The following is a 12,289-nucleotide window of genomic DNA, read 5'->3' as shown; positions in this document are numbered from 1 at the left end:
ATATACCCACAGTGTGGATTGGCAGTTTCTTAGGCCACACAACACTACCATATGTCTTGAAATGCAGTTTTCCCAGACACAGTCACATATACAGTGTCAATTTAATAGCAGCAACCTCTTATAGTCCAGCGCCTAAGCCATAAAACCGTTCACTTTTTTATATACAAGCACCAAATTTCTTATGGAGTTTGTAGCACGTACCGTATAGCAGGTTTTTATAGTGAGGAATTAATTTTAGCGGTTGGGGTCATTCGCAAAAAATTAATTTGCGAGAATTGTGGCACCATGATAATAACATCATTGCATGATTTAGTCTAAGATCACAGCTTCGTCACTAAGCACTCTGGAAAGATATGTTTTTACCCAGCAAGAGCCAGGGATAAAGCTGTGAACGGTTAATGCGAGTCGAAGCAAGAAGTACAGATAAGGAAAGGTGCACGTGATCTAATGGCTCAAACTAAAAGTGATTGTGACGTAGCTTGCAGGCCTACTAGCAAGGTCCGGTTCTCTATTAAATATCTCCCAGCCCATGATGTGTAACGATGGATACAACCGGGGATGCAAGACAGCTGACAAAGCGATACAACGGTTGCATGTACAATGCCATTTGTTGTCACTCTACTAGTTGAAACTAAACTGGTTTGCACTTGTTACAAGTGGTTTTGTAGTTAGGGTTAGGTTCCAACAAACTTGCCATATTTCAAGCTCAATGCACACAAGCATCACAATTATTTTTGACTTCAAAATATTCTAATACTGCATGGAGGGCATACAAGTACACATCAAACTATCTATATCATGTGTTGGGATTTTGGATATATTATTCTCCATTAAGTTTCACACAGAATGACACCAAAACTGTTTTATACCATTTTTTCCGGGTACATAGCATTTTTTTGCATCTGACTACCAGACTACAAGTGCTGAAGGTCTGTAGGACACCTGGTCCTACAGCCTGTTTAAAGATGTATGTTTGAAAAAATGCAGAAAGGACAAAAAATCCATGACCAGATCTGGGCAGGGTTAGGTTCAAAGTTGACAATGGTGATGAAATAGTTCAGTTCTTTAATAAATAGTTCAGTTCTTCAGTTCTTCAATAACCCAGTTCTTTCAGTATTTCATCACCATTGTCAACCTAACCCTTGTAAGGATTTAATTGTATAAGGATTTAACAGTGAGTTCTGCCAGTTTACCACCAATCAACATCAATTTTGTGTTTTGATGGATGGTGCAGACACACACAGCATGTGTCCCACTACCTCCAGCTAAAACACAATTCTTAGGATGCAATTCAGCAAATTTAGAAAATGCAACCTTTTCAGTGGAAAATTGATCTTTAAATTGAAAAAAAATAGGATACCAAAGGTTAGGTCAATCCTTACAAGGTCTCCCTTAATGGTCACCTGAGTTGTGCATTTTCTGGCGGTTGAACGCAGTGAATTAGACAGAAAATAAGCTCCCACAGGAATACGTAATGTAGTTGCGTCACGTGGGGACGTGACGCAGCAGGGTGGGTATATAAAGTTGGGATAGTGTGCACTAATTCAATCTATGCCACGTTTTCAGTACAGGTTGGCTCCCACCCACCCACCCTAATTTCCTTAGCTGTGTTTAGATAAGTTGTTACAATGAAGTGGATTGGATGCTGGACTCTTCTGACATTTTGCATACACTGAACATCTGTATCATTTTGCACACATGCAGAGTGGAGCATTTTTGGGTTTTTCCCTGTTGGTAAAAAAAATAATAATAATAAAAAAAGAAGCCATCAGGTTTTTCCTAGGGCCGCTTGGGCTGAGCAGTCCTGAATTTTTTTGTTAAGTTTATTATTATTATGCTAGCCCCCACTCTGCCACTCAAGTTATCGTGCATACTGTGAATTTTACTGTTAGTGTATGGTGTCGTGCGTTTTGGTGTCGTGTGTGTTTTAGTAGTATCAATAGCCAACTGCTTTGGTGGCACAACCCCATTGGATGAGAGTTTATATGCATGTGTATTGGGGTGTATGGGTAATCAGGGTATGATGTGGGAGGGGCGGTCGCCTCAACATAACAGCCACGTGACTACGGTCCCGACCAATTTCCAATCAGTTTGTACAGAAATAGTTTGCATTAAACAGTCACCTCTATAACACGTATAACAGCCAGCTTTAGCAGTCCCAAATAGCACCTCGCTATACAAAAGACCTCGCATAAAGCAGCCAGCTATAGCCATTACAGTGAGTAAATTATAGCTGCACTACTTCATACTTCTGTAATACAGAAAAGTTATAAACTCACAGTATAGAAAAGCTTGTGACCGCTCCATGACTTTGCTTCTTCGTGTGATTCTAATTAAAGCTCACCTCACGATCTTGATTCCTGGATTTGTAATTGTTTAGTTAGCATTAAAAGTTCACCGTCTTTACGGAAGTCCCTGTTTTTACTTCACGGACGTTTGTAGCTAGGAATCATAATCAGCTCAATTGTTGTCTCCAAACTCAGAGTAGCTTCAGGCTCTTTTCTGCTAATTTGTCTGCTATGTAAGTAGGCGGTGTACTGGAATGTAGCTAAATGCATTTTTATGTAATAAACCTGAGTTTATAATATAAGTCCCTGGAACCTTTGTTTAAAGGCCAAACCTCGGTTTATGGCCTATGGCTGCTTTATGGAGGATATTGAGTTAGGCAGCCACCTCTCTATAAAGGCCAAATATTTCTGGCCCGAAAGGTGACTGCTTTAGACAGGTTTCACTGTATTTGTTTACATGGAAAATTATCAATATCCTATTAGTTTAAAGGCTGGATCTAGTATTAGACCAGTAGGAAGACAGAAGCTGCAACAATGGCCCATTAAAAAGCCACATGACACAATTTGTTTTCTCATCTATTAAAGTTTTGCATTTCTAATGCACACAGTTCTGTAGTATCATGTACAAGGATCATCCTGATGTGTATCATTTCTTTATTAAAGGTGCATAATAAAAGTTATTGAATGATGCAGTTTCAATTGGTTACAGGTGGAAATATAATTATTGAAATCTCTCTGTATCATACACTACGATAGTAACTGTATAGTAGGGACCACAAAGGAGTAGACGTGGCCCACAAAATAATATCACCAAAAAACTAGCCTCAATTTTCCCTGATGACGATGAGGCAATATTGGTTAGGTAAAACTAAGCCCAAACAAGCTTTCAGATTGACCCGAAATGCTTTTAACAAGTTGCTAGGGAATTTTCTTAATTATTCGACGGAATTTTCTACTGACTGAGTAAGTAACTGACTGACTGATGCCTTCAGACAAGCGTAACTCGATAACAGCTAAGGCTACGGGCTTGATTTTTTCACTGTTTGGCATTGCTTCGGCCCGACAGGTGCCTTTTGGCATACCACAGTACGTACAATGCATTCTTCATGGACTTACCAGTGTCCTCCTTTATGTCCCATTCATCTTTGCTGACAGCGAAAGGTATCGATTTGGCGGTAGCACGTGACGGCTTCCCTTCGTAACGGAAATCGTCCGTATTTTTCATAGTGGCTATTTTGATTGCAGAGGTGCTTTTCAAACAGTTCTTGATTCGTACTGCTGTGTAACGGGTTGAACATAGCCGACAGCAAAGCGTAATGCACCTATCAATATCAAGCCCCACTACCCCCCTCCTGGGCATACATTGGGGAATAGTGGGGGATTTGATCCGATTTGACCTCAAAACTCGCCCCACTAGTGGGGCATTTGACTGTTTCAAAATTTTAGCACTTGCTTGACTTTATAAGCTATGCACCTCCTGCAAGAATAATCTACTTTCCCAAAGTACACTACGTGGGGATTTGACTACTCGTCATGCCCCATGGGTGGGGAATTTAATTTTTGAAAAAGACAAATCCCCACCTTTCCCCCACCCTTGCCCGGGAGGGGGGGAGGGGGGGCATAATATTGATAGGTACATAATGGATACTTCACTTTTCAGACAATTATTAATATAATTGGGACGCGCGGCACTATTTCTTTCGGTATGTGTGGATTGTAGAGGTGCTTTTCGAACAGTTCTTGATTCGAAATGCTGTGTAACAGGTTGAACATAGCTGACAACGAAGCATAATGGATACTTCACTTTTCAGACGATAATTGATATAGCTGGGGTGCACGGTGCCATTTCAGATGCAGTATGCGTGGGTTCACCAGTCATGATAATTTACAAAAAAAAGTTAAGCAACAAGTATACGAAAAAATTTGGAATTTTCAACTAGAGTAGGGACCATAGCACATCGATAAAAGTACTGAAACAAGTTGGAGTAGTCCATGATATTAAATCACAGTAAAACAATAAGTGTTATATCCCTACTATGCAAGATACAGTAGGGATATAACACTTCTTATTGTTTTACTGTGATTTAATATCATGGACTACTGCAAGATACAGTAGGGATATAACACTTCTTATTGTTTTACTGTGATTTAATATCATGGACTACTGCAAGATACAGTAGGGATATAACACTTCTTATTGTTTTACTGTGATTTAATATCATGGACTACTTCAACTTGTTTGAGTACTTTTTATCAATGTGCTATGGTCCCTACTCTAGTTGAAAATTCCAAATTTTTTTGTGTACTTGTATACATAAATCAAGCAATTATCCTTGCAATGTTAACCAAAATAACCTTAAACCCGCAGCCGTTTTTAAAAAATGGAAGCACTGAAAACACACAATCCAGAAAACTGGATTATACGCAAGCTTTTAAAACAAACTCCTAAAGTACAAGAACTGTTAAAGCTATCTAAAAACTACAAACACCATGTTACTCACCGTTAAATTTTGGTTTAAATGGAGCTATCCTTCGTCACATCCTTCTATCCCAGAACTTCACTCTGTACCTTTAAAGTACAAAAGAACTATCTCATCTTCTTCCTTCGCATATCGATACATAAAAGCCATAACTTGGTTCGTCATATCGTCTTTCTCTTGCTTGTCATGTGATGGCAATTTAGTTGATAAACAAATATCACGTGATTGACGAAATGGCCGACAAGAACACTAATGGTAGGAACGTAAAAGGAAACAAAATGCTTCAATGCTTCGTAGCGGGTGAATTCCTTGTTGTTTATTAAAAGTTTAATACTGTTATAAAGGGTAGACCTTCCCAAGTAAGAAAATCTCTATTTCTAAGAGATTGGATAAACGCTTCACTGGAAAAGCCTGTTTAAAACCATGTATGTAAAATGGCAAAGTATTGTGCATTTTTCATTCTCTTTCATCAGGTACAGTTTTCTGGATTATGTGGGTTTAAGGGTTAATCAATATTACAGAGATAATTTGTTATTTGTATTCCAATGATTTTGCGTCCACTTGTAACTAATTAAAGCTTCATTATTTAATAATGTTGCTATAAATCTTCACGATACGCATCAGGATGATCCTTTTACATGATACTACAGAACTGTGTGCATTGGAAATGCAAAACTTTAATAGAACCACTTGAAAATAGCATTTTAGTCATTTTGTTTACTGCTAGGCTTAGAAAACAATTTGTTTCATTTGTTGCAGCTGCAGGCTTTGCACTGGTCTAATAGTATAGGATATTGATTGCTTTCCATGTAAACAAACAGTTTTATTGACAAGGTCCAAAAATAGGTCTCCAAAGGACTTTTTATACCCCTACCCCCTCTAAAATCACTTAATTAGTACATGTGCTAAGAAATTTGGTACCTATATTTAAAAGTGAACAATTATCTCAATTAAAGGTTCTTAGGTGTTGCACTATTACAAGTCTCACTTTATGTCTCTCCTGCAAATGATGGGCAATCTGTAACAAGTTTGTATTTTGTTGCTGTTCTGATATTTCCCCTAATAACAGCTGACCACCCTCCTAGCAAAACAACACTGTTACCATAGTAACTGACAAAACTTAACACTGCCCACATTACTGAAGTGTGAGTTGTCCATGTGTTGCCATGACAACTGATCATAACCACTAAACTGAGCTAGTTCTGTAAATAACACACATACAAATAAGAGGATCACATGATCTCAAGATGACACCCACCTGAGGGCATATGAGAACATTCTACCCCATGAACTTCCGATTGTATAATAGCAAACTCCTTGATGACATCATCAATAACATCACCATGACAACATCATAACAAATCAATACCTTACTGTGAAGACGTTCACACCATTTCCCATAATGTTGTTTGACTGTTTTATTCTGTTCTTGTAGTTCTGTGGGATACATACTTAAGTACACAATGCACTTGATTAGTGACACCATATCATATACTTAGAACAGTGACTTCAAGGCATACTTAGAGTAGTGGTGTCACATGACACATTTAGTGTAGTGATGTCACATGACACATAGAGTAGCAAAGTCACATGACACACTTAGAGCAGAGGAGGTTGGATGCGCTATAAGTGCTACTTAAATATATTGCTCTTAATTGCAATCTTTTGTTTGGTATTTCACGTGACCCTCAATAGTCGCAATACTAAACTAAGAAACGATGGGGTTCACTGGAGTTCGTTAGATATTCAAATCGTCCTTCACGTAGGCTTCAAGGCTATGTACTTTGTTTTCTCAAAGTACTTGAGATTCGGGGTGAAATTAATAAGTTGTGATTTGATGCATACAACTTCACCAGACTTGTCACGTACGTTTTCTACAATGAAACAACGACCCTTCACTGTGTTACACTGAGATCGCTGTATTACCCTCCTCAATAAAACAGATTTAACATAATTTATTTTATTGGCGTTTTAAAACTCTGGCTTTCTTACCAGCCAAATCAGTGGGGTTCGCTGGGGTTCACCACACCGTTAGATTTAGACATACATAAACTTTCAAATGCACTAATAAAATTGTCTTGAAACAAAGATTTTCCAATGAAAATGTACAGCTCACGTGAACGCATCCAACCTCCTCTGCACTTAGAGTAGTGACGTCACATGATACACTTAGAGTAGTATCACATGATACATTTAGAGTAGTGTCACATGATACACAGGTTCTAATAGTTCTTGCGCGTCGACAAATTTAAAGCGGAAGTCACGTGTGGTAATTACAGTTTGAAGTTCAAAAATAAATCGATTTGATTGGTCAAAATTCTATGCACATGATTTCGCTTGTTTTTGTTGTCGCGCAAGAACTATTAGAAGCTGTGTACACTTAGAGTAGTGTCGCATGATATACTTAGAGTAGTGTCGCATGATACACTTAGAGTAGTGTCGCATGATACACTTAGAGTAGTGTCACATGACACACTTAGCGTAGTTCTATGCTTTTCTCACAAATGACACAATTTTCTCATTATTATAGAGCAAGGTTCAACTGGAAGAAGACAAAGCAGTTGTTTGAATTAGACATCAAATTATAAAGTAATGTGTAACTGTAACATGATATTTTCCAGTACAGTAGATCCTCACTAATCCAAACAGCTCTAATAAAACATATACTTGTTTGCAAAATACTCTAATAGAACAGTCATTTGTACTGTTCGGATTAGCAGTGTTCGGATTACTGGAATTCGGATTGTGAGGATCCACTGTAGCACTCCACATAGCGGGTTTTATCAAAGGTAAAAAATTTATAGACTGCCAATTTCAAGGGGGAAATTGTACTTTACCCAATTTTCAAATAGAATTTTTTACGTGTCGGTTCTATATGAAAATCATGAAAGGTGGAAACACTTATACTAGGGAACACACACTACACACACTACGCACACACACACTACGCACACACACACACACACACACACACACACACACACACACACACACACTACGCACACACACTACGCACACACACTACGCACACACACTACGCACACACACACACACACACACACACACACACACACACACACACACACACACACACACACACACACACACACACACACACACACACACACACACACACACACACACACACACACACACACACACACACACACACACACACACACACACACACACACACACACACACACACACACACACACACACACACACACACACACTACACACTCACTACACACACACACTACACACACAAATATGATAAACATGTACAGACACACACTAACCTAATACTAATGGTTTGGGTAATAATGATATTGATGCCATGAACTCCAGTTTCTGTATCAGATCACATGACTAAATGAGCTCACATGATTGACCATACCACACCTCCACATTGCAGTCATCATAGTTACAAACACTGCTAAGGCTTCCATCTGATCCTTCACTACAGGTTGGCTGTGGATCACATGAGATCACATGATAACATCTCTAAGGCTACACAACACATCCTGTTAAGCTACAGGTAAGCTATCCTCAAGCTGGCCATACATATTGCTGTGAAACCCTTTAAATTCCAGAACACTGCGAGCATCTTAGTGCACCAATAAACCTTATGACTTCACAGATTACAAATGGACTAGGGGAATCCCAACATATTCAAGCATGAGTTCTAATGGGACTTAATAAGAAATCCAATGAATAATCGTAGAAGAAGATATCGACTTAAAACTAACAGGTATGGTTATAAGGGCATAAAATCTATCGTTTTAATGCTGGGTAAGAAGTTTCAGCTGGTTTTCCGAGTTAGAATGCAGTTGTGATGCAGCAACTCCCACAATTTGCAGTGTGATAGCAACTATTGGCTTTAAGTTTATAATGTCAAACATGGCGACTTAAGCTGACCTTACAATCAAAGACAAATCTACTTAATGCAGTCTTTAGCACTGTTGTCAACAACCATGGCTCATGAAATACTTACCTGACCTACATTATTGACTGATACCCAAGAGTTCAATTAACAACTTTACACTGTAGTTTAACAGTTACAAGACACTTCAGAACCAAACACAGCCTGCTCAATTTGCTTGGAATCTACATTTTTTTGTCCATAATCCTAGCCAATAAATTAAGACACACACTAGTGTGTCATGCAATAACACAATTTTCATGGATATGTAACTCCGTGCTGCCTTTACAAAACGACAAGGCTCGGAAATACCTTCCATCTTCAGAAACGGGTAGAGGTGTACCGATAATCGGATTGGCTAAAATATCAACCACCAATATGGTAATTTTTACCAATATCGGTATCAGTAAAGAACAGTAGGAGGACCAATATCGCTACCGATATTTTTACAGTAGCAATAGTTTGTACATAAATGAATTATAAATTGTTTTTCTACGTTATCCATGTGGCTGTTTAGCGCCAGTGGCTTATTGTTCACTCTACCAACAAGCACTACGCTATGAGAAGCCATATAAAACACGATTCTAGTGTTTGTTGCTGGAAAGCTTATCGCAGTCTTTAAAAATGAAGCAGTTATATAGTACCTTGTAATAAAAAGAAGAGTCACAGGATAACCAAGGAAACCTGCTGTACCAGCCTTTGCACAAACCATTAAAATGCAGAAATATCCATTTAAGGCTTCATGGGAGTATACATAATATGTTTGTGGGTGCCTAATTGTCTAAATTGCACAATAGAAACCCAAGCCACTACCACCATTAATACTGCTCCTCCGCCGCACCAAAGGTGGGGGTCCCAACTCTATATATTAACAGGATTGGCCTCTGGTGCTGGTCCGGAGCCGGAGTAAATACGTCATGATGATGATGTGTACTAGTTATCTGGCATGCAATATCCATACCCTGTGTCACATCATGTACTCATGAACTGTTCTATAGTATTAGCTAGGGTTGGGAGGTATTTAGGTATTAGTAGTTAAAAAGGTATTTTTCAGATACCGAAGTGGTTTTCTAAAAATATCGAATACCGAATTTGATGTAGTAACTAATTTTTGGTGGTTTAGTTATAGTTATATCCCGGTACGAGGGTGATATCATTGTTATTACACGAGTCCGAGGCGGAGCCGAGGACGAGTGTAATAACAATGATATCATCCGAGTATACGGGATATAACTGTTTTATATCCCAGTGCGCGGGAGTGCGCAGAAGTTTACGGATAGTAAATTAAGTTCCGGTTTGAGTTCCTGTCACTGTGCTCAAGATTTCGTCTGAATTGTGTGGAGATTCTACTTCGTAGCTACAAGAGAGACCTTACATACTGCCTACAAACTGTAGTGAAGGGCGGTGTTACGAAGCAGCGGTTCCAGGCACGATTCGCCTTCGTCAGAAGTTGGTATGGTGGTGTCGCGTGGTGTGCAAGAGAAAAATAAAGACCAACAAGTGGCTACCATAGTCCAAGATAGAACGATGAAGCTAGAGGAAGTTAGTTCTTCACCATAGTGACCGTTGAGAGTGATTGCTGGAGCGAAAATCGTCACATACTATTCTTGACATTTGTTAAACTATCGTATTGGTAACTTATAGTGTTATTGTGTAAAGGATTAACAGTTTTCTTGTAAGATTTAGGTAGTTTTAAGTGCTGTATTGGTGTGTTTTGTATCAATATTTCCTTATTTGGCTCTTTGTTCCATTGGTAAACAATGCCATTCACGGTTATTATGATGTCACAAAAGAGACTGAGTGGCTCCGCAACAGGGTGATAACTAATATATCGTACAGTAGCAGCGCCGCTCTGTTTAGCTGTACGGTAGTTATAACCCAGCGCGGCGCTTTGATACTCCCACGCACTGGGGTTTAAATTGACCTTTCCAGTGATCCCTAAATTATGGGATATCTACTTAATTAAGGTCCAAAAGTACTATATTGAAAACTTTAATCCTTTATATTTCAAAAAATGCCGCTTGAAATTCTTCGAATTTTTTCATAAATAATGATTGGATCATGGTCTATGTTTGATAAAATTTTTGTGGTGGGACCACAATGGGCTCAAGAGATATAATGAATTATGTTGTGGTATACAGTAGAATTTGGTAGCCTATTATTGCTGTATGGGGGTGTACACCTCCAATAACCAGAGTTGGGGTCATTACTTCAAAAAAGTAATCAGTTACTAGTTACTTTCATCTCATGTAACTCAGTTACATTTACAGTTACTTTTTACAAAGTAACTAGTAGTTACGTTACTAGTTACTTCTTACTAGCAATATCATTTCAAGACAGTGGACATAAAGTGAATTAAGTGATAATAAATTTGCAATGTAATCATGTGAGACAATATTACAATTAAACTACGTATGTACAAACATTGTCCACATAAAACTAAATATGTAAAAAGTGCTTGTTGTATCTCATGAGAAGTAATTTTTCAAATCGGTCATCAATCAATCGGTTCCGTTTTGGCGTTAGCACTAATCCACCTAGACTAAATAGCCGTTCAACTGGGGCACTGGAAGGCAATGTTGTATTGTGCAAAAGGAAAAGCCTTTTTACTACAGGATATCTGTGGAGACTCTCAATAGTCTTTGCATTATTTAAATAATCATTTGCTTCAATTTCCACATTGCTCTGTGACTCTGATTCCTCATCTGATTTAAAGTCATAGAAATCATCTTTATTCTTTTTAGTTGGCTGATCCTGTGATTTTTGCACAGCCACAACTTCATCTGTAGCATGTGATCGCATCTCTTGGATAAGCATTTGCTTATACAGATCCTTTTTGCTTTGTGATTCCACCCACTTGAGCTTAAACTTTGACAAAGTTATGGCTGCTATGATGGCATTATCATTTTGGAAACCCTTCTGGAAACAATCTCTGATGGCATATTCTACTGCACCAGCAAGCCCAATGGTCATTGATGAAAGATCAGGTCAAAAAGCCACCACTTTCTTGATAATAGCTTCTAAGGTTGGCAATACAGTACCAAAAAAACAGTTGTCTTCTCCTTGTAAAATGTCTAAACCTCTTGAAAGAGGCTTTAAAACAACACAATACTCCTTCAGAAACTTAAACTCTCATTCACTGAAACAACGCAACTTCAATTTCGTACAGAGCTCATTTAATTCTACTAAAGAATTCTCTGTAACTCTAACTACTGCATCATAATAAGAGTTCCACCTTGTGGCAGTGGGCACAATCAGTTTCTCTTAGTTACTTCTTGTACAGTATCTGAAGCTTCTGTGGATATACTTGCCTTAAGGCAGAACTCTTAGCAAATGAGTTGCGGTACACAGTCTTCGATGTAGTGGAAGATGAAAGGAATTTGTCAACATCTTTACTGGCAACCAGATTAAGTGTGTGTGCAGCACACCTATAGTGTGGTGGTAAGTCATACTGCACTTGAGTTAAATCATCATCAATGTTAGTTTCTTCTGGGTCCACTGATAGCAGTTCATCAACGTTTTCAAAGGCCACATCCTCTCCTTCTTCCTCGACGTCTTCACATTCTTTAGTACAATTAGCAGAATCTGAGAACACT

The 12,289-nt window shown here is 38.5% G+C and overlaps 1 protein-coding gene across 2 annotated transcripts in view; it reads right to left on the bottom strand.

Moving 5' to 3' along the window:
- LOC136260393 (uncharacterized) overlaps positions 1–12,289 on the bottom strand; it is a 48,467-nt gene that overhangs the window by 21,690 nt on the left and 14,488 nt on the right. For both annotated transcript variants that reach the window (XM_066054105.1, XM_066054104.1), the window contains exons 5-10: positions 8,174–8,242; positions 8,071–8,122; positions 6,138–6,205; positions 6,027–6,084; positions 5,903–5,970; positions 5,757–5,849 (exon numbers count right to left, since the gene is read on the bottom strand). In XM_066054105.1, the coding sequence (XP_065910177.1) occupies positions 5,757–5,849; positions 5,903–5,970; positions 6,027–6,084; positions 6,138–6,205; positions 8,071–8,122; positions 8,174–8,242 (408 nt within the window). The remainder of the gene's footprint in view (positions 1–5,756; positions 5,850–5,902; positions 5,971–6,026; positions 6,085–6,137; positions 6,206–8,070; positions 8,123–8,173; positions 8,243–12,289) is intronic.

This window comes from Dysidea avara, chromosome 7, assembly GCF_963678975.1.
Source record: "Dysidea avara chromosome 7, odDysAvar1.4, whole genome shotgun sequence".
NCBI classification, from domain to species: Eukaryota; Metazoa; Porifera; class Demospongiae; order Dictyoceratida; family Dysideidae; genus Dysidea; species Dysidea avara.
The sequence above is the reverse complement of the archived record's forward strand: the minus strand, read 5'-3'. Positions and strand labels throughout refer to the sequence as shown.